Source organism: Hemitrygon akajei, chromosome 9, assembly GCF_048418815.1.
Source record: "Hemitrygon akajei chromosome 9, sHemAka1.3, whole genome shotgun sequence".
NCBI classification, from domain to species: Eukaryota; Metazoa; Chordata; class Chondrichthyes; order Myliobatiformes; family Dasyatidae; genus Hemitrygon; species Hemitrygon akajei.
The window spans coordinates 4600705-4619253 of NC_133132.1; the positions used below are offsets into that span (position 1 = coordinate 4600705).

At 57.6% G+C, this 18549-nt stretch overlaps 1 protein-coding gene across 1 annotated transcript in view; it reads right to left on the bottom strand.

Annotated features, from left to right (window-relative positions):
- LOC140732863 (glutathione hydrolase 5 proenzyme-like) overlaps positions 1-18549 on the bottom strand; it is a 128431-nt gene that overhangs the window by 16241 nt on the left and 93641 nt on the right. Inside the window, exons 7-8 of the mRNA XM_073055493.1 lie at positions 16656-16771; positions 6472-6653 (exon numbers count right to left, since the gene is read on the bottom strand). Of these exons, the coding sequence (XP_072911594.1) occupies positions 6472-6653; positions 16656-16771 (298 nt within the window). The remainder of the gene's footprint in view (positions 1-6471; positions 6654-16655; positions 16772-18549) is intronic.

Below are 18549 nucleotides of genomic sequence, written 5' to 3' on the forward strand. Positions count from 1 at the left end.
AAGAGGGCAGAGGCCAGAATAAGACTCTGGGGACAAGGAAAGAGTACAAGCTGACAGGTGAGATCAGGTGAGGGGGTATGTGGGTGGCTGGGGTAGATGAAAGGCAATAGGTGGAAAAGGTGAATGGCTGAAGGAGGAGGAATATGACAGGAGAGTGGACCACGGGATAAAGGGAAGGAGGAGGGGTACCAGAGGACACGCGAGGAGGAATATGACAGGAGAGTGGACCACGGGATAAAGGGAAGGAGGAGGGGTACCAGAGGACACGCGAGGAGGAATATGACAGGAGAGTGGACCACGGGATAAAGGGAAGGAGGAGGGGTACCAGAGGACACACGAGGAGGAATATGACAGGAGAGTGGACCACGGGATAAAGGGAAGGAGGAGGGGTACCAGAGGACACGCGAGGAGGAATATGACAGGAGAGTGGACCACGGGATAAAGGGAAGGAGGAGGGGTACCAGAGGACACGCGAGGAGGAATATGACAGGAGAGTGGACCACGGGATAAAGGGAAGGAGGAGGGGTACCAGAGGACACGCGAGGAGGAATATGACAGGAGAGTGGACCACGGGATAAAGGGAAGGAGGAGGGGTACCAGAGGACACGGGAGGAGGAATATGACAGGAGAGAAGAGTGGACCATGGGATAAAGGGAAGGAGGAGGGGTACCAGAGGACACGCGAGGAGGAATATGACAGGAGAGTGGACCACGGGATAAAGGGAAGGAGGAGGGGTACCAGAGGACACGCGAGGAGAAGTGTAAGAGTGGAGCAAGAATGGGAAATGGAAAAAGAGAAAAATGGAGGGTCAGAAATTACTCTAAACTGGAGAAACTGATTTTCTTGCCATCAAATTGAAGGTTATGCTGACAAAGATCGACCAACAGTACCAGTTATTCCCTTCCATAGTTACTGTCTGATATGCTGAGCTACACCAGCATTTCGCTCTAGACTTCCAGCATCTGCAGAATCCTCTGAGTTTATGACCACCCCGATGAATATCCTTTCAACTTCTCCCAATGCTACTGTATCCAGTTTTAGATAAGGGTGCACAGTATACAAAGTGTCGTTTCTACGACACCATGTACAACTGTAACAAAACTATTCTTAAACTCCAGTCACAAATAATAGAAAATCTGCAGATGCTGGAAATCCGAGCACGACTGATGAAGGGTCACAGCTTGAAACTTTTTTCCACAGATGCTGCCTGGCCTGCTGAGTTCCCCCAGCATTTTGTGTGTGTTGCTATTCTTAAACTCCAACCTCTTTTGCAATAAAAGCCAAAATGCTGTTTGCTTTCTTAACTGTGCCTGCCTGTTAACTGCCTGTCACAGCACTTTCCTGTTAACTGTGATTCATGTATTACAACAGCCAGATTCTTCCGAACTTCCCTCGGTCACAATCCCTCTCCATCAGAGCCAAGCTAGGGAAGTGGGAGTTCCATAAAGACTCATTTTTGGGCTCTGTACTTCCCCCATCCAGTGTTCAAATGGACCCGAGCAGAGTTCAGACACAAAATGCCACAGGAACTCAGCAGGCCAGCATTTTGGGTGCGTTCACGAGGAAATCTGCAGATGCTGGAAATTCAAGCAACACACACACAATGCTGGTGGAACGCAGCAGGCCAGGCAGCCGGCCTGCTCTCCATCTCCCTCTAGTGCTCCCCACCCCCTTTCTTTCTCCCTCGGCCTCCCGTCCCATGATCCTCTCCCTTCTCCAGCTCTGTATCCCTTTAGCCAATCACCTTTCCAGCTCTTAGCTTCATCCCACCCCCTCCGGTCTTCTCCTATCATTTTGGATCTCCCCCTCCCCCTCCTACTTTCAAATCTCTTACTATCTCTTCTTTCAGTTAGTCCTGACGAAGGGTCTCAGCCCGAAACGTCGACAGCGCTTCTCCCTATAGATGTTGCCTGGCCTGCTGCGTTCCACCAGCATTTTGTGTGTGTCGTTATCTGGATTTCCAGCATCTGCAGATTTTCTTTTGTTTGTGATTCGAGTAAAGATCAGGATGCTATGGAATGGCCTAAACTGTCTACAATCAAACAGGTACGGCGCTTCATGGGGTTTGTGAACTTTTATCGCCGCGTCATCTGTCCATCGCGGCTCAGCAGGACGGACGGACGGTCGGTGTCGGCTGAGCATTTTCAGAGCTAACGCGGCGTCACACCACAGCCCCGCTGCTGCGGCAGCCAGACCTGTCCTGACCACTCACGCATCCGACGTCGAGAGTGGAGCTGTCCTCCAGCCGGCTTCGCCCTTGTGCCTTTCCTTCCCGTTGCTGGACTCCGGCCGAGAGGAATTACCATGTTGAGAACCAGGAACTGCGGCTGTCACCGAGGGCCCGGAGGAATGGCGACACTGAGGGCCCGGAGGAATGCGGCTGTCACCGAGGGCCCGGAGGAATGGCGACACTGAGGGCCCGGAGGAATGCGGCTGTCACCGAGGGCCCGGGGAACTGCGGCTGTCACCGAGGGCCCGGAGGAATGCGGCTGTCACCGAGGGCCCGAGGAATGCGGCTGTCACCGAGGGCCCGAGGAACTGCGGCTGTCACCGAGGGCCCGGGGAACTGCGGCTGTCACCGAGGGCCCGGAGGAATGCGGCTGTCACCGAGGGCCCGAGGAATGCGGCTGTCACCGAGGGCCCGAGGAACTGCGGCTGTCACCGAGGGCCCGGGGAACTGCGGCTGTCACCGAGGGCCCGGAGGAATGCGGCTGTCACCGAGGGCCCGGAGGAACTGCGGCTGTCACCGAGGGCCCGGAGGAATGCGGCTGTCACCGAGGGCCCGGAGGAACTGCGGCTGTCACCGAGGGCCCGGAGGAATGCGGCTGTCACCGAGGGCCCGGAGGAACTGCGGCTGTCACCGAGGGCCCGGAGGAACTGCGGCTGTCACTGAGGGCCCGGAGGAACTGCGGCTGTCACCGAGGGCCCGGAGGAATGCGGCTGTCACCGAGGGCCCGGAGGAACTGCGGCTGTCACCGAGGGCCCGGAGGAATGGCGACACTGACAGTTCGATGGATCTGAGGACAATGCCAATCCAGACCTCGTGTATCGCTGCACCTGGGAGAGGCGAGGGCCGCCCAACAGTCGGACGCAGGCCCGGATGGGGGACCCCCCAACTGGCTGTTTGTCTCTTTGTGGTGCGTTCCAAAGTGCTGGAATGGGGTCACTCCTCCCGTCTGGCTGGACATCCGGAAATCCAATGGCCCCAAGAGTTTATGAAGAAAAGTTTCTCGTGGCCATTTATGTGCCAGGATGTCTATGACTTTGCCCCCACCTGTTCCACCTGGGCTCAGAACGAGACATTGCACCAGTGCCCTGTGAGTCTACTGTCTGTCCCATCCCTCAGTAGATTTCATCACAGGTCTAATGGAAGCACCACCATTTTGGTCATTGATCGGTTTCTTCGAATCTGGATGAGCGTGCTACAGTTTTACCGACTTCATTAAAACCTGTGTGGATGAGTGTGTGCCCACAAAGACATTCCCAAACCAGAAGCCGTGAATGAACCAGGAGGTGTGTGGATGAGTGTGTGCCCACAAAGACATTCCCAAACCAGAAGCCGTGAATGAACCAGGAGGTGTGTGGATGAGTGTGTGCCCACAAAGACATTCCCAAACCAGAAGCCGTGAATGAACCAGGAGGTGTGTCGTCTGCTGAAGGCTAGACCTGTGGCATTCAAGTCTGGCGACCCAGGCCTGTACCAGAAATCCGGGTATGATTTGTGGAGGGATATTTCGAGGGTGAGGAGACAATTTGAAATGAGGTTGGAGGCGACATTGGATGCACGGCAACTCTGGCAGAGTCTGCAAGACATTACTTCCTACAAAGCGAAACCCAATAGCATGAATGACAGTGATTCTTCACTACCAGGTGAACTTAACTCCTTCTATGCCCGCTTTGAAAGGGAGAACACAACTACAGCTGTGAAGATCCCTGCTGCACCTGATGACCCTGTGATCTCTGTCTCAGAGGCCGATGTTAGGCTGTCTTTAAAGAGAGTGAACCCTGGCAAGGCAGAAGGTCCCGATGGGGTACCTGGTAAGGCTCTGAAAACCTGTGCTGACCAACTAGCGGGAGTATTCAAAGACATTTTCAACCTCTCACTGCTACAGGCAGAAGTTCCCACTTGTTTCAAAAAGGCAACGATTATTCCAGTGCCTAAGAAGAATAATGTGGTCTGCTTTAATGACTATCGCCCGGTAGCATTCACATCGACGGTGATGAAATGCTTTGAGAGGTTGGTCATGACTAGACTGAACTCCTGCCTCAGCAAGGACCTGGACCCCCTGAAATTTGCCCGTCACCACAATAGGTCAATGGCAGATGCAGTCTCAATGGCTCTTCACATGGCTTTAGACCATCTGGACAGCACAAACACCTACGTCAGGATGCTATAGCTCAGCATTTAATACCATCATTCCCACAATCCTGATTGAGATGTTGAAGAGCCTGATCCTTTGTACCTCCCTCTGTAACTGGATCCTCGACTTCCTAACTGGAAGACCACAATCTGTGCGGATTGATGATAACACATCTTCCTCGCTGATGATCAACACTGGAGCACCTCAGGGGTGTGTGCTTAGCCCACTGCTCTACTCTCTGTATACACGTGACTGTGTGGCTAGGCATAGCTCAAATACTATCTAAAAATTTGCTGATGATACAACCATTGTTGGTAGAATCTCAGGTGGTGACGAGAGGGCGTACAGGAGTGAGATATGCCAACTAGTGGAGTGGTGCCACAGCAACAACCTGGCACTCGATGTCAGTAAGATGAAAGAGCTGTTTGTGGACGTCAGGAAGGGTAAGACGAAGGAACACATACCAATCCTCACAGAGGGATCAGAAGTGGAGAGAGTGAGCAGTTTCAAGTTCCAGGGTGTCAAGATCTCTGAGGATCTATCCTGGTCCCAACATATCGATGTAGTTATAAAGAAGGCAAGACAGCGGCTATACTTCATTAGGAGTTTGAAGAGATTTGGCATGTCAACAAATACACTCAAAAACTTCTACAGTTGTACCGTGGAGAGCATTCTGACAGTCTGCATCACTGTCTGGTATGGAGGGGCTACTGCACAGGACCAAAAGAAGCTGCAGAAAGTTGTAAATCTAGTCAGCTCCATCTTGGGTACTAGCCTACAAAGTACGCAGGACATCTTCAGGGAGCGGCGTCTCAGAAAGGCAGTGTCCATTATTAAAGACCTCCAGCACCCAGGGCATGCCCTTTTCTCACTGTTACCAACAAGTAGGAGGTACAGAAGCCTGAAGGCACACAGTCAGCGATTTAGGAACAACTTCTTCCCCTCTGCCATCTGAATCCTAAATGGACTTTGAAGCTTTGGACACTAAAGATTTTCCAGGGCAGCCCACTTCATTGCCCTCCCCAAGCTCCCACACTCGTGGTTCAACATGTGTTCAGCCTCGAGGCTCCCCTCAAGCGCACCCGGAGACGAGTCAGGGCTTCTCTGCTGAGCGCCCAGAAACAGCACGCCCGGCAGACTGACTAACTCCGTCAACAGGTGAGGGCTTTCAAGCCAGGAGGGAAGATTTGGCCGGCGTCGAGATCTGACCCTGAAAGTCAAGTCAAGAACCACAAGTTGGCCCCATTCATACTGGAGCAGGTCCCATATAGGTTGCGCCTAGCATCATCAATGAAGATCCACCCAGTGTTCCACGTTTCCCAGCTCGACTTCTCCCTGACTCCAGTAACCCCCACCCCCCCTGCTCGATGGACGTACGGGTAAGGGCCAGTACCTCATGGACTGGGAGGGGTATGGTCCTGAGGAACATTCCTGAATCCCAGTAGACAACATCCTGAACAAGTCTTTCATCCGGGACTTCCAGTGGGCACAGATCTGTGGCACGTTACGGAGCTGAGTGTAGGGAGGGGGGCCCTGCCTTGACCGCACCGCACCCTCTGCAGTGAGGTCAACGAGCGCCCGCAGGCAGGTTCAGCCATTGCACTCGTGAATGTGCACAGTACTGACTCGTTACGGTGTGATTAACTCCCTTCTTTTCCTTGTAGTCTTGTCGAGACTTGAACGGAAGCACAGCTGCATTACAATCCCGGCTCACTGTTGGGAAAGAGGACTGCGTTTCGACGGACGCTGGAAGTGAGCAGTATTCATTTTGTGCTTCGATTTTACTTCCAGTCTGAGAGTTTCACTTAACGCCCCGGTGTGGCATCGCATTTATTACTTTCCTTTCCTTTGAAATTCTGCAACAGGTGTCACTAAAGTGAAGAGGTGATCTGCCTGTCCCTCTCCCTCTCCCTCTCCCCCCTCCGCTGCCCCTCTGTATGGACTGTCAAGCTTTTCACTGTGTTTTAGTACACGTGACAATACCTCTGGCACGCCTGGTTACACAACCTGCCTCCCATGGGGCATCACGAGACACGGAGACCTTTCCGTGGTCACACCGCCCCAGCCGTGACTGGGAATGACGATGTGTAGGAGGGAGGGGTGAACTTACATATGATTGATGCTACTGGTGACAGAGACAGCGTTCCCTTCCTTGTCCATGACCGACAAGTGACTGGTGCCGTACGACTCCCGCACGAAAAAGTCATTTTCGTAATATGCTGGATCATTGGTTAGGTTGTGGATGCGGTGACGGATACCTGCGATGACCTTTTCGTTCAGCAACAGCTGCATCTGTGGGGAGGAAAAGCATCTGAACTGGGTATGGGTGGGGAGACCGCAGGGTGACCTCCCTGCCCACCCTCGGGTGACTGCGGCAGGGGGCAGAACAGGTGAGGCAACTTGGCACGGTGTTGAGAGTGTTGAGCAGAGTACCGTCTCCCTCTGAGGAGTGAGCGCACCTTGGAGAGTGCGTCGGGGCGAAGTCCCCGGGGAGATCATGCAGACCCTGAGGTAGGCAATTGCAGATATTGCTGGGGCCCGAGCAGAGATATTTGAATCATCCTTAGCGACAGGAAAGGTACCAGAGGATTGGAAGACAGCCAGTGTTGTTCTGCTGTTTAAGAAAGGCTCTAAGAATGAACCAGAAATTATAGGGCAGTGAGCCTGACATCAGGGACGGGATAAATGAGTACGTGGACAAGCATGGACTGATTAAGGATAGTCAGCATGGCTTAGTGCCTGGTAGGTCACGTCTAACCAATCTTATACAGAGTTTTTCAAGCAAGTTACCAGGAAAGTTGATGAGGGCAAGACAGTGGATGTCGTCTACATGGACTTTAGTAAGGCCTTTGACAGGGTCCCGTATGGGACGCTGTCCAGAATGTTCAGTCGCTCGGGGTTCAGAATGAGGTAGCAAATGGGGTTGGACGTTGGCTTTGTGGGAGAGGCCAGAGAGTGGTAGTGGACGGTTGCCTCTCTGACTGGAGGCCTGTGACTACTGGAGTGCCACAAGGATTGTGGCTGGGTCGGTTAGTGATTGTCATCTACAGTATATCAACGATCTGGATGAGAATGTGGTAAGCCGGATCAGCAAATTAGCAGATAACACCAAGATTGGAGGAGTAGTGGAGAGGGAGGGAGGCCATCGTGGCTCGTCGAGGGATCTGCGTCAGCTGGAAGAATGGGCTGAGAAGTGTCAGATGGAATTTAAGGTAGACAAGTGTGAGATGTCGCACTTCGGTCGGACCAGTCAGGGTAGGTCTCACACAGCGAACAGTCGGACACTGAGGAGGGCGGCAGAGCAAAGGAATCTGGGAACACGGGCCCATAATGCATTGAAAACGGCGTCAGAGGTAGACAGGATTGTAAAGAAAGCTTCTGGCACATTGGCACAGGAAATGGGACGTTATGTTGAAGTTGTATAAAACATCGGTGAGACCTAATTTGGAGCGTTGTGTGCAGTTTTGGTCACCTGCCTACAGGAAAGCTGTAAATGAGGCTGAAAGAGAAATGAGAAAATTTACCAGGACTATTGGACCTGAGTTATAAGGAAAGACTGAATAGGTTAGAACTTCACTCCCTGGAATGTAGAAGATTAAGGGGAGATTAGATAGAGGTGTACACAACTATGAGAGATATAGATAGGGTAAATGCAAGCAAGCCTTTTCCACTGAGATTGGGAGGGACTACGACCAGAGGTCATGAGTTAAGGGCTAAAGGTGAAAAGTTTAAGGGAACATGAGGGAAACCTCTTCACTCAGAGGGTTGTGAGAGTGCGTAATGAGCACAAGTGGTGCATTCGAGCTGGATTTTAACATTTCAGAGCAGTTTAGACAGGTACATGGATGGTAAGGGTATGGAGGGCTATGGTCCTGGAGTAGGTCAATAAGGGGAGGCAGCTTAAATGGCTCGGCATCAACTAGATGGGCTGAAGGGCCTATTTCTCTGCTGTAGTTTTTGACAAATCTAAGTGACAGGTCCAGAACAATATCTTACACTGATCAACAGAGATGTCATTGCCACAGTGAGGGGTGTGGGGTGTGTCAGTGTCATGGTGAGGGGTGAGGGGTGTGGGGTGTGTCAGTGTCATGGTGAGGGGTGTGGGGTGAGTCGGTGTCACAGTGAGGGGTGTGGGGTGTGTCAGTGTCACAGTGAGGGGTGAGGGGTGTGTCAGTGTCACAGTGAGGGGTGTGGGGTGTGTCGGTGTCACGGTGATGGGGTGTGGGAAGTGTCGGTGTCACGGTGATGGGTTGTGGGGTGTGTCGGTGTTACAGTGAGGGGTGAGGGGTGTGTCGGTGTCACGGTGATGGGGTGTGGGGTGTGTCGGTGTTACAGTGAGGGGTGTGGGGTGTGTCAGTGTCACAGTGAGGGTTGTGGGGTGTGTCGGTGTCACAGTGAGGGGTGTGGGGTGTGTCAGTGTCACAGTGAGGGGTGAGGGGTGTGGGGTGTGTCAGTGTCACGGTGATGGGGTGTGGGGTGTGTCGGTGTCACAGTGAGGGGTGTGGGGTGTGTCAGTGACAGTGAGGGGTGTGGGGTGTGTCGGTGTCACGGTGATGGGGTGTGGGGAGTGTCGGTGTCACAGTGTGGGGTGTGGGGTGTGTCACTGTCACAGTGAGGGGTGTGGGGTGTGTCGGTGTCACAGTGAGGGGTGTGGGGTGTGTCGGTGTCACGGTGATGGGGTGTGGGGAGTGTCGGTGTTACAGTGAGGGGTGTGGGGTGTGTCAGTGTCACGGTGATGGGGTGTGGGGTGTGTCAGTGTCACGGTGATGGGTGTGGGGTGTGTCAGTGTCACGGTGAGGGGTGAGGGGTGTGTCAGTGTCACAGTGAGGGTTGTGGGGAGTGTCGGTGTCACAGTGAGGGGTGTGGGGTGTGGGGTGTGTCGGTGTCACGGTGATGGGGTGTGGGGTGTGTCGGTGTCACAGTGAGGGGTGTGGGGTGTGTCAGTGTCACAGTGAGGGGTGAGGGGTGTGGGGTGAGTCGGTGTCACGGTGAGGGGTGTGGGGTGTGTCAGTGTCACAGTGAGGGGTGAGGGGTGTGTCAGTGTCACAGTGAGGGGTGTGGGGTGTGTCGGTGTCACGGTGATGGGGTGTGGGGTGTGTCAGTCACAGTGAGGGGTGTGGGGTGTGTCGGTGTCACGGTGATGGGGTGTGGGGTGTGTCAGTCACAGTGAGGGGTGTGGGGTGTGTCGGTGTCACAGTGAGGGGTGATGGGGTGTGGGGTGTGACGGTGTCACGGTGATGGGGTGTGGGGTGTGTCAGTCACAGTGAGGGGTGTGGGGTGTGTCGGTGTCACAGTGAGGGGTGATGGGGTGTGGGGTGTGTCGGTGTCACGGTGATGGGGTGTGGGGTGTGTCAGTCACAGTGAGGGGTGTGGGGTGTGTCGGTGTCACGGTGAGGGGTGTGGGGTGTGTCGGTGTCACAGTGAGGGGTGTGGGGTGAGGGGTGTGTCGGTGTCACGGTGATGGGGTGTGGGGAGTGTCAGTGTCACAGTGAGGGGTGTGGGGTGTGTCGGTGTCACGGTGAGGGGTGTGGGGTGTGTCAGTCACAGTGAGGGGTGTGGGGTGTGTCGGTGTCACGGTGATGGGGTGTGGGGAGTGTCAGTGTCACGGTGAGGGGTGTGGGGAGTGTCGGTGTTACAGTGAGGGGTGAGGGGTGTGGGGTGTGTCAGTGTCACAGTGAGGGTTGTGGGGTGTGTCGGTGTTACAGTGAGGGGTGAGGGGTGTGTCAGTGTCACAGTGAGGGGTGTGGGGTGTGTCGGTGTCACGGTGATGGGGTGTGGGGTGTGTCAGTCACAGTGAGGGGTGTGGGGTGTGTCGGTGTCACGGTGATGGGGTGTGGGGTGTGTCAGTCACAGTGAGGGGTGTGGGGTGTGTCGGTGTCACGGTGATGGGGTGTGGGGTGTGTCAGTCACAGTGAGGGGTGTGGGGTGTGTCGGTGTCACGGTGATGGGGTGTGGGGTGTGTCAGTCACAGTGAGGGGTGTGGGGTGTGTCGGTGTCACGGTGATGGGTTGTGGGGAGTGTCAGTGTTACAGTGAGGGGTGAGGGGTGTGTCGGTGTCACGGTGATGGGGTGTGGGGAGTGTCAGTGTCACAGTGAGGGGTGTGGGGTGTGTCGGTGTCACGGTGAGGGGTGTGGGGTGTGTCGGTGTCACGGTGATGGGGTGTGGGGAGTGTCAGTGTCACGGTGAGGGGTGTGGGGAGTGTCGGTGTTACAGTGAGGGGTGAGGGGTGTGTCAGTGTCACAGTGAGGGTTGTGGGGTGTGTCGGTGTTACAGTGAGGGGTGAGGGGTGTGTCAGTGTCACAGTGAGGGGTGTGGGGTGTGTCGGTGTCACGGTGATGGGGTGAGGGGTGTGTCAGTGTCACGGTGATGGGTGTGGGGTGTGTCGGTGTCACAGTGAGGGGTGTGGGGTGTGTCGGTGTCACGGTGATGGGGTGTGGGGTGTGTCGGTGTCACAGTGATGGGGTGTGGGGTGTGTCAGTGTCACGGTGAGGGGTGTGGGGTGTGTCGGTGTCACAGTGAGGGGTGAGGGGTGTGTCGGTGTCACAGTGAGGGGTGTGGGGTGTGTCAGTGTCACGGTGATGGGGTGTGGGGTGTGTCGGTGTCACAGTGATGGGGTGTGGGGTGTGTCAGTGTCACGGTGATGGGTGTGGGGTGTGTCGGTGTCACAGTGAGGGGTGTGGGGTGTGTCGGTGTCACGGTGATGGGGTGTGGGGTGTGTCGGTGTCACAGTGATGGGGTGTGGGGTGTGTCAGTGTCACGGTGAGGGGTGTGGGGTGTGTCAGTGTCACAGTGAGGGGTGAGGGGTGTGTCGGTGTCACAGTGAGGGGAGTGGGGTGTGTCGGTGTCACGGTGATGGGTTGTGGGGTGTGTCGGTGTCACAGTGATGGGTGTGGGGTGTGTCGGTGTCACAGTGAGGGGTGAGGGGTGTGTCGGTGTCACAGTGAGGGGTGTGGGGTGTGTCGGTGTCACAGTGAGGGGTGAGGGGTGTGTCGGTGTCACAGTGAGGGGTGTGGGGTGTGTCAGTGTCACAGTGAGGGGTGAGGGGTGTGGGGTGTGTCAGTGTCACAGTGAGGGGTGAGGGGTGTGGGGTGAGTCGGTGTCACGGTGAGGGGTGTGGGGTGTGTCAGTGTCACAGTGAGGGGTGAGGGGTGTGTCAGTGTCACAGTGAGGGGTGTGGGGTGTGTCAGTGTCATGGTGAGGGGTGAGGGGTGTGTCAGTGTCACAGTGAGGGGTGTGGGGTGTGTCGGTGTCACAGTGAGGGGTGAGGGGTGTGGGGTGAGTCGGTGTCACGGTGAGGGGTGTGGGGTGTGTCAGTGTCACAGTGAGGGGTGAGGGGTGTGTCAGTGTCACAGTGAGGGGTGTGGGGTGTGTCGGTGTCACAGTGAGGGGTGTGGGGGTGTGTCAGTGTCACAGTGATGGGTTGTGGGGTGTGTCGGTGTCACGGTGAGGGGTGTGGGGTGTGTCGGTGTCACGGTGATGGGGTGTGGGGTGTGTCAGTGTCACGGTGATGGGTTGTGGGGTGTGTCAGTGTCACAGTGAGGGGTGTGGGGTGTGTCGGTGTCACGGTGATGGGGTGTGGGGTGTGTCAGTGTCACAGTGAGGGGTGAGGGGTGAGGGGTGTGTCGGTGTCACAGTGAGGGGTGTGGGGTGTGTCGGTGTCACGGTGATGGGGTGTGGGGTGTGTCGGTGTCACGGTGATGGGGTGTGGGGTGTGTCGGTGTCACGGTGATGGGTTGTGGGGTGTGTCGGTGTCACGGTGATGGGGTGTGGGGTGTGTCGGTGTCACGGTGATGGGTGTGGGGAGTGTCAGTGTCACAGTGAGGGGTGAGGGGAGTGTCGGTGTCACGGTGATGGGGTGTGGGGTGTGTCGGTGTCACGGTGTGGGGTGTGGGGTGTGTCGGTGTCACAGTGAGGGGTGTGGGGTGTGTCGGTGTCACGGTGTGGGGTGTGGGGTGTGTCAGTGTCACGGTGTGGGGTGTGGGGTGTGTCGGTGTCACAGTGAGGGGTGTGGGGTGTGTCGGTGTCACAGTGAGGGGTGTGGGGTGTGTCAGTGTCACAGTGAGGGGTGTGGGGTGAGTCGGTGTCACGGTGAGGGGTGTGGGGTGTGTCGGTGTCACAGTGAGGGGTGAGGAGAGTGTCATTGTCACGGTGATGGTGAGGGGTGTGTCGGTGTCACAGTGAGGGGTGTGGAGTGTGTCGGTGTCACAGTGAGGGGTGTGGGGTGTGTCGGTGTCACAGTGAGGGGTGTGGGGAGTGTCAGTGTCACAGTGAGGGGTGAGGGGAGTGTCGGTGTCACACTGAGGGGTGAGGGGAGTGTCGGTGTCACAGTGAGGGGTGTGGGATGTGTCGGTGTCACGGTGAGGGGTGTGGGGTGTGTCGGTGTCACGGTGATGGGGTGTGTCAGTGTCACAGTGAGGGGTGTGGGGTGAGTCGGTGTCACGGTGAGGGGTGTGGGGTGTGTCGGTGTCACAGTGAGGGGTGAGGGGTGTGTCAGTGTCACGGTGAGGGGTGAGGGGTGTGTCAGTGTCACGGTGTGGGGTGTGGGGTGTGTCGGTGTCACAGTGAGGGGTGTGGGGTGTGTCGGTGTCACAGTGAGGGGTGAGGGGTGTGTCAGTGTCACGGTGATGGGTTGTGGGGTGTGTCGGTGTCACGGTGATGGGTGTGGGGTGTGTCAGTGTCACGGTGAGGGGTGTGGGGTGTGTCAGTGTCACGGTGATGGGTTGTGGGGTGTGTCAGTGTCACAGTGAGGGGTGAGGGGTGTGTCGGTGTCACAGTGAGGGGTGTGGGGTGTGTCAGTGTCACGGTGAGGGGTGTGGGGTGTGTCAGTGTCACGGTGATGGGTGAGGGGTGTGTCAGTGTCACAGTGAGGGGTGTGGGGAGTGTCAGTGTCACAGTGAGGGGTGAGGGGAGTGTCAGTGTCACAGTGAGGGGTGAGGGGAGTGTCGGTGTCACACTGAGGGGTGAGGGGAGTGTCGGTGTCACAGTGAGGGGTGTGGGATGTGTCGGTGTCACGGTGAGGGGTGTGGGGTGTGTCGGTGTCACGGTGATGGGGTGTGTCGGTGTCACAGTGATGGGGTGTGTCGGTGTCACGGTGAGGGGTGTGGGGTGTGTCGGTGTCACGGTGAGGGGTGTGGGGTGTGTCGGTGTCACGGTGATGGGGTGTGTCGGTGTCACAGTGATGGGGTGTGTCGGTGTCACGGTGAGGGGTGTGGGGTGTGTCGGTGTCACGGTGAGGGGTGTGTCGGTGTCACAGTGAGGGGTGTGGGGAGTGTCGGTGTCACGGTGATGGGGTGTGGGGAGTGTCGGTGTCACGGTGATGGGGTGTGGGGAGTGTCGGTGTCACGGTGATGGGGTGTGGGGTGTGTCGGTGTCACGGTGAGGGGTGTGGGGTGTGTCAGTGTCACAGTGAGGGGTGAGGGGTGTGTCAGTGTCACAGTGAGGGGTGTGGGGAGTGTCGGTGTCACGGTGATGGGGTGTGGGGAGTGTCGGTGTCACGGTGATGGGGTGTGGGGAGTGTCGGTGTCACGGTGATGGGGTGTGGGGTGTGTCGGTGTCACGGTGAGGGGTGTGGGGTGTGTCAGTGTCACAGTGAGGGGTGAGGGGTGTGTCAGTGTCACAGTGAGGGGTGAGGGGTGTGGGGTGTGTCAGTGTCACAGTGAGGGGTGTGGGGTGTGTCGGTGTCACAGTGAGGGGTGTGGGGAGTGTCAGTGTCACAGTGAGGGGTGAGGGGTGAGGGGTGTGTCGGTGTCACAGTGAGGGGTGTGGGGTGAGTCGGTGTCACGGTGAGGGGTGTGGGGTGTGTCGGTGTCACAGTGATGGGGTGTGGGGTGTGTCAGTGTCACAGTGAGGGGTGTGGGGTGTGTCGGTGTCACAGTGAGGGGTGTGGGGTGTGTCGGTGTCACAGTGATGGGGTGAGGGGTGTGTCAGTGTCACTGTGAGGGGTGAGGGGTGTGTCGGTGTCACAGTGAGGGGTGTGGGGTGTGTCGGTGTCACAGTGATGGGGTGTGGGGAGTGTCGGTGTCACAGTGAGGGGTGAGGGGTGTGTCGGTGTCACAGTGAGGGGTGTGGGGTGTGTCAGTGTCACGGTGAGGGGTGTGGGGTGTGTCGGTGTCACAGTGAGGGGTGAGGGGTGTGTCGGTGTCACAGTGAGGGGTGTGGGGTGTGTCGGTGTCACAGTGAGGGGTGAGGGGTGTGTCAGTGTCACGGTGAGGGGTGAGGGGTGTGTCAGTGTCACGGTGTGGGGTGTGGGGTGTGTCGGTGTCACAGTGAGGGGTGTGGGGTGTGTCGGTGTCACAGTGAGGGGTGAGGGGTGTGTCAGTGTCACGGTGTGGGGTGTGGGGTGTGTCGGTGTCACAGTGAGGGGTGTGGGGTGTGTCGGTGTCACAGTGAGGGGTGAGGGGTGTGTCAGTGTCACGGTGATGGGGTGTGGGGTGTGTCGGTGTCACAGTGAGGGGTGAGGGGTGTGTCAGTGTCACGGTGATGGGTTGTGGGGTGTGTCGGTGTCACGGTGATGGGTGTGGGGTGTGTCAGTGTCACGGTGAGGGGTGTGGGGTGTGTCAGTGTCACGGTGATGGGTTGTGGGGTGTGTCAGTGTCACAGTGAGGGGTGAGGGGTGTGTCGGTGTCACAGTGAGGGGTGTGGGGTGTGTCAGTGTCACGGTGAGGGGTGTGGGGTGTGTCAGTGTCACGGTGATGGGTGAGGGGTGTGTCAGTGTCACAGTGAGGGGTGTGGGGAGTGTCAGTGTCACAGTGAGGGGTGAGGGGAGTGTCAGTGTCACAGTGAGGGGTGAGGGGAGTGTCGGTGTCACACTGAGGGGTGAGGGGAGTGTCGGTGTCACAGTGAGGGGTGTGGGATGTGTCGGTGTCACGGTGAGGGGTGTGGGGTGTGTCGGTGTCACGGTGATGGGGTGTGTCGGTGTCACAGTGATGGGGTGTGTCGGTGTCACGGTGAGGGGTGTGGGGTGTGTCGGTGTCACAGTGAGGGGTGTGGGGTGTGTCAGTGTCACAGTGAGGGGTGTGGGGTGAGTCGGTGTCACGGTGAGGGGTGTGGGGTGTGTCGGTGTCACAGTGAGGGGTGAGGGGTGTGTCGGTGTCACAGTGAGGGGTGTGGGGTGTGTCGGTGTCACAGTGAGGGGTGAGGGGTGTGTCAGTGTCACGGTGAGGGGTGAGGGGTGTGTCAGTGTCACGGTGTGGGGTGTGGGGTGTGTCGGTGTCACAGTGAGGGGTGTGGGGTGTGTCGGTGTCACAGTGAGGGGTGAGGGGTGTGTCAGTGTCACGGTGATGGGTTGTGGGGTGTGTCGGTGTCACGGTGATGGGTGTGGGGTGTGTCAGTGTCACGGTGAGGGGTGTGGGGTGTGTCAGTGTCACGGTGATGGGTTGTGGGGTGTGTCAGTGTCACAGTGAGGGGTGAGGGGTGTGTCGGTGTCACAGTGAGGGGTGTGGGGTGTGTCAGTGTCACGGTGAGGGGTGTGGGGTGTGTCAGTGTCACGGTGATGGGTGAGGGGTGTGTCAGTGTCACAGTGACGGGTGAGGGGTGTGTCAGTGTCACGGTGAGGGGTGTGGGGTGTGTCGGTGTTACAGTGATGGGGTGTGGGGAGTGTCAGTGTCACGGTGATGGGGTGTGGGGTGTGTCGGTGTCACGGTGATGGGGTGTGGGGAGTGTCAGTGTCACAGTGAGGGGTGTGGGGTGTGTCGGTGTCACAGTGAGGGGTGTGGGGAGTGGGGAGTGTCGGTGTTACGGTGAGGGGTGAGGGGAGTGTCAGTGTCACAGTGAGGGGTGAGGGGTGTGTCAGTGTCACAGTGAGGGGTGTGGGGTGTGTCAGTGTCACAGTGAGGGGTGAGGGGTGTGTCGGAGTCACAGTGAGGGGTGAGGGGTGTGTCAGTGTCACGGTGAGGGGTGAGGGGTGTGTCGGAGTCACAGTGAGGGGTGAGGGGTGTGTCAGTGTCACGGTGAGAGGTGAGGGGTGTGTCGGTGTCACAGTGAGGGGTGTGGGGTGTGTCGGTGTCACAGTGAGGGGTGTGGGGTGTGTCAGTGTCACGGTGAGGGGTACAGGGTGTGTCTGAATCACAACGACCTCCACACCCCTCCAGCCCTCACCCCTCACTCCCTGACCTCCGCTGCAATTTCCCGTGGCATTTAATTCGGCCCCGCCCAGGCAACTCACTCACAATGGACTCTGTGGTGGAATGGTGAACATTGCCTGACATGCACCCAAAAGTGATCATCGCAGCCCAGGATCACCCTTGGGGGTAAACAGAGGAGTAACCGCTGGGAAGTAATCAGAGCTGACTAACCTTTTGAGGGTGAAGCGCATCCATCTGTCCGACTCCAAATTTTAAGGCCTCTATGATACGATGGTAAGTCAGCATCCTCCCCTCTCCCTCCAGGGACTTCGTGGTAAAATTATATCCTGTTGGAAATCATAAAAATTACAATTGGACACCATTATTTTACCATTTAGCAGTTCATTCTAAAGAGTGAATTGAATTGCTGTTCAGAATCCAGATCAGAATAAGTTTTATCATTCCTGACATATGTCATGAAATCTCTTGTCCTGCCGCATCAGTACAGCTCCATACATGAAACACAGCAGGAATCTCAACAAGTAATATATAAATGCTATATAAGCAGTGCAAACGGAGACTAAAATTAGTGTTATCGATTCATTGTCTATTGATAAATTTGATGGCGGAGGAGCAGAACTTATTCCAAAAACATTGAGTGTGAGTCTTCCAGTCGCTGTGCCTTCCCCGACTGCAGCACGAGAAGGCATGTCCTTGGTGTCAATTAGCAACAGGTTTCTGCAAACCCAACCCCTCCAAGCTCTGAATTTCACAGCTGAGCCTCCCGTTCCGGGTCAGAATTTCCTCACAAGCTCACCGATACAGAGGAAGCTGCTCCCTCGACCTGCACAGCCTTTCTGCAAAAGGGATTAAGCCCACAGCACCAACTGCAGATTAGGTGCAGAGTGAAGTTGTTCTCACACCCCCTCCCATCGCAAACTCACAGGTAGGGATGGACGGAACCAACTACCACTCTTCCTTCTGGCCACCTCCAGGATCACCTGCTGAGGAGTGGTCCAAGAGGGCTGTGGGCGATTCGGGCACTGTGCTGGACTCCCGGTCCCACTGGGTACCGAGGGAGGGGAGACCGGAGCTGGACTCCCGGTCCCACTGGGTACCGAGGGAGGGGAGACCGGAGCTGGACTCCCGGTCCCAGTGGGTACCGAGGGAGGGGAGACCGGAGCTGGACTCCCGGTCCCACTGGGTACCGAGGGAGGGGAGACCGGAGCTGGACTCCCGGTCCCACTGGGTACCGAGGGAGGGGAGACGGGAGCAGGACTCCCGGTCCCTCTGGGTACCGAGGGAGGGGAGACGGGAGCTGGGCTCCCGGTCCCACCGGGTACGGAGGGAGGGGAGACGGGAGCAGGACTCCCGGTCCCACCGGGTACCGAGGGAGGGGAGACGGGAGCTGGGCTCCCGGTCCCACCGGGTACCGAGGGAGGGGAGACGGGAGCTGGACTCCCGGTCCCACTGGGTACCGAGGGAGGGGAGACGGGAGCAGGACTCCCGGTCCCTCTGGGTACCGAGGGAGGGGAGACAGGAGCTGGACTCCCGGTCCCACCGGGTACGGAGGGAGGGGAGACGGGAGCAGGACTCCCGGTCCCACCGGGTACCGAGGGAGGGGAGACGGGAGCAGGACTCCCGGTCCCACCGGGTACCGAGGGAGGGGAGACGGGAGCTGGACTCCCGGTCCCACCGGGTACGGAGGGAGGGGAGACGGGAGCAGGACTCCCGGTCCCACCGGGTACCGAGGGAGGGGAGACGGGAGCTGGACTCCCGGTCCCACCGGGTACGGAGGGAGGGGAGACGGGAGCTGGACTCCCGGTCCCACCGGGTACCGAGGGAGGGGAGACGGGAGCAGGACTCCCGGTCCCACCGGGTACGGAGGGAGGGGAGACGGGAGCTGGACTCCCGGTCCCACCGGGTACCGAGGGAGGGGAGACGGGAGCTGGACTCCCGGTCCCACCGGGTACCGAGGGAGGGGAGACGGGAGCTGGACTCCCGGTCCCACCGGGTACGGAGGGAGGGGAGACGGGAGCTGGACTCCCGGTCCCACCGGGTACCGAGGGAGGGGAGACGGGAGCTGGACTCCCGGTCCCACCGGGTACCGAGGGAGGGGAGACGG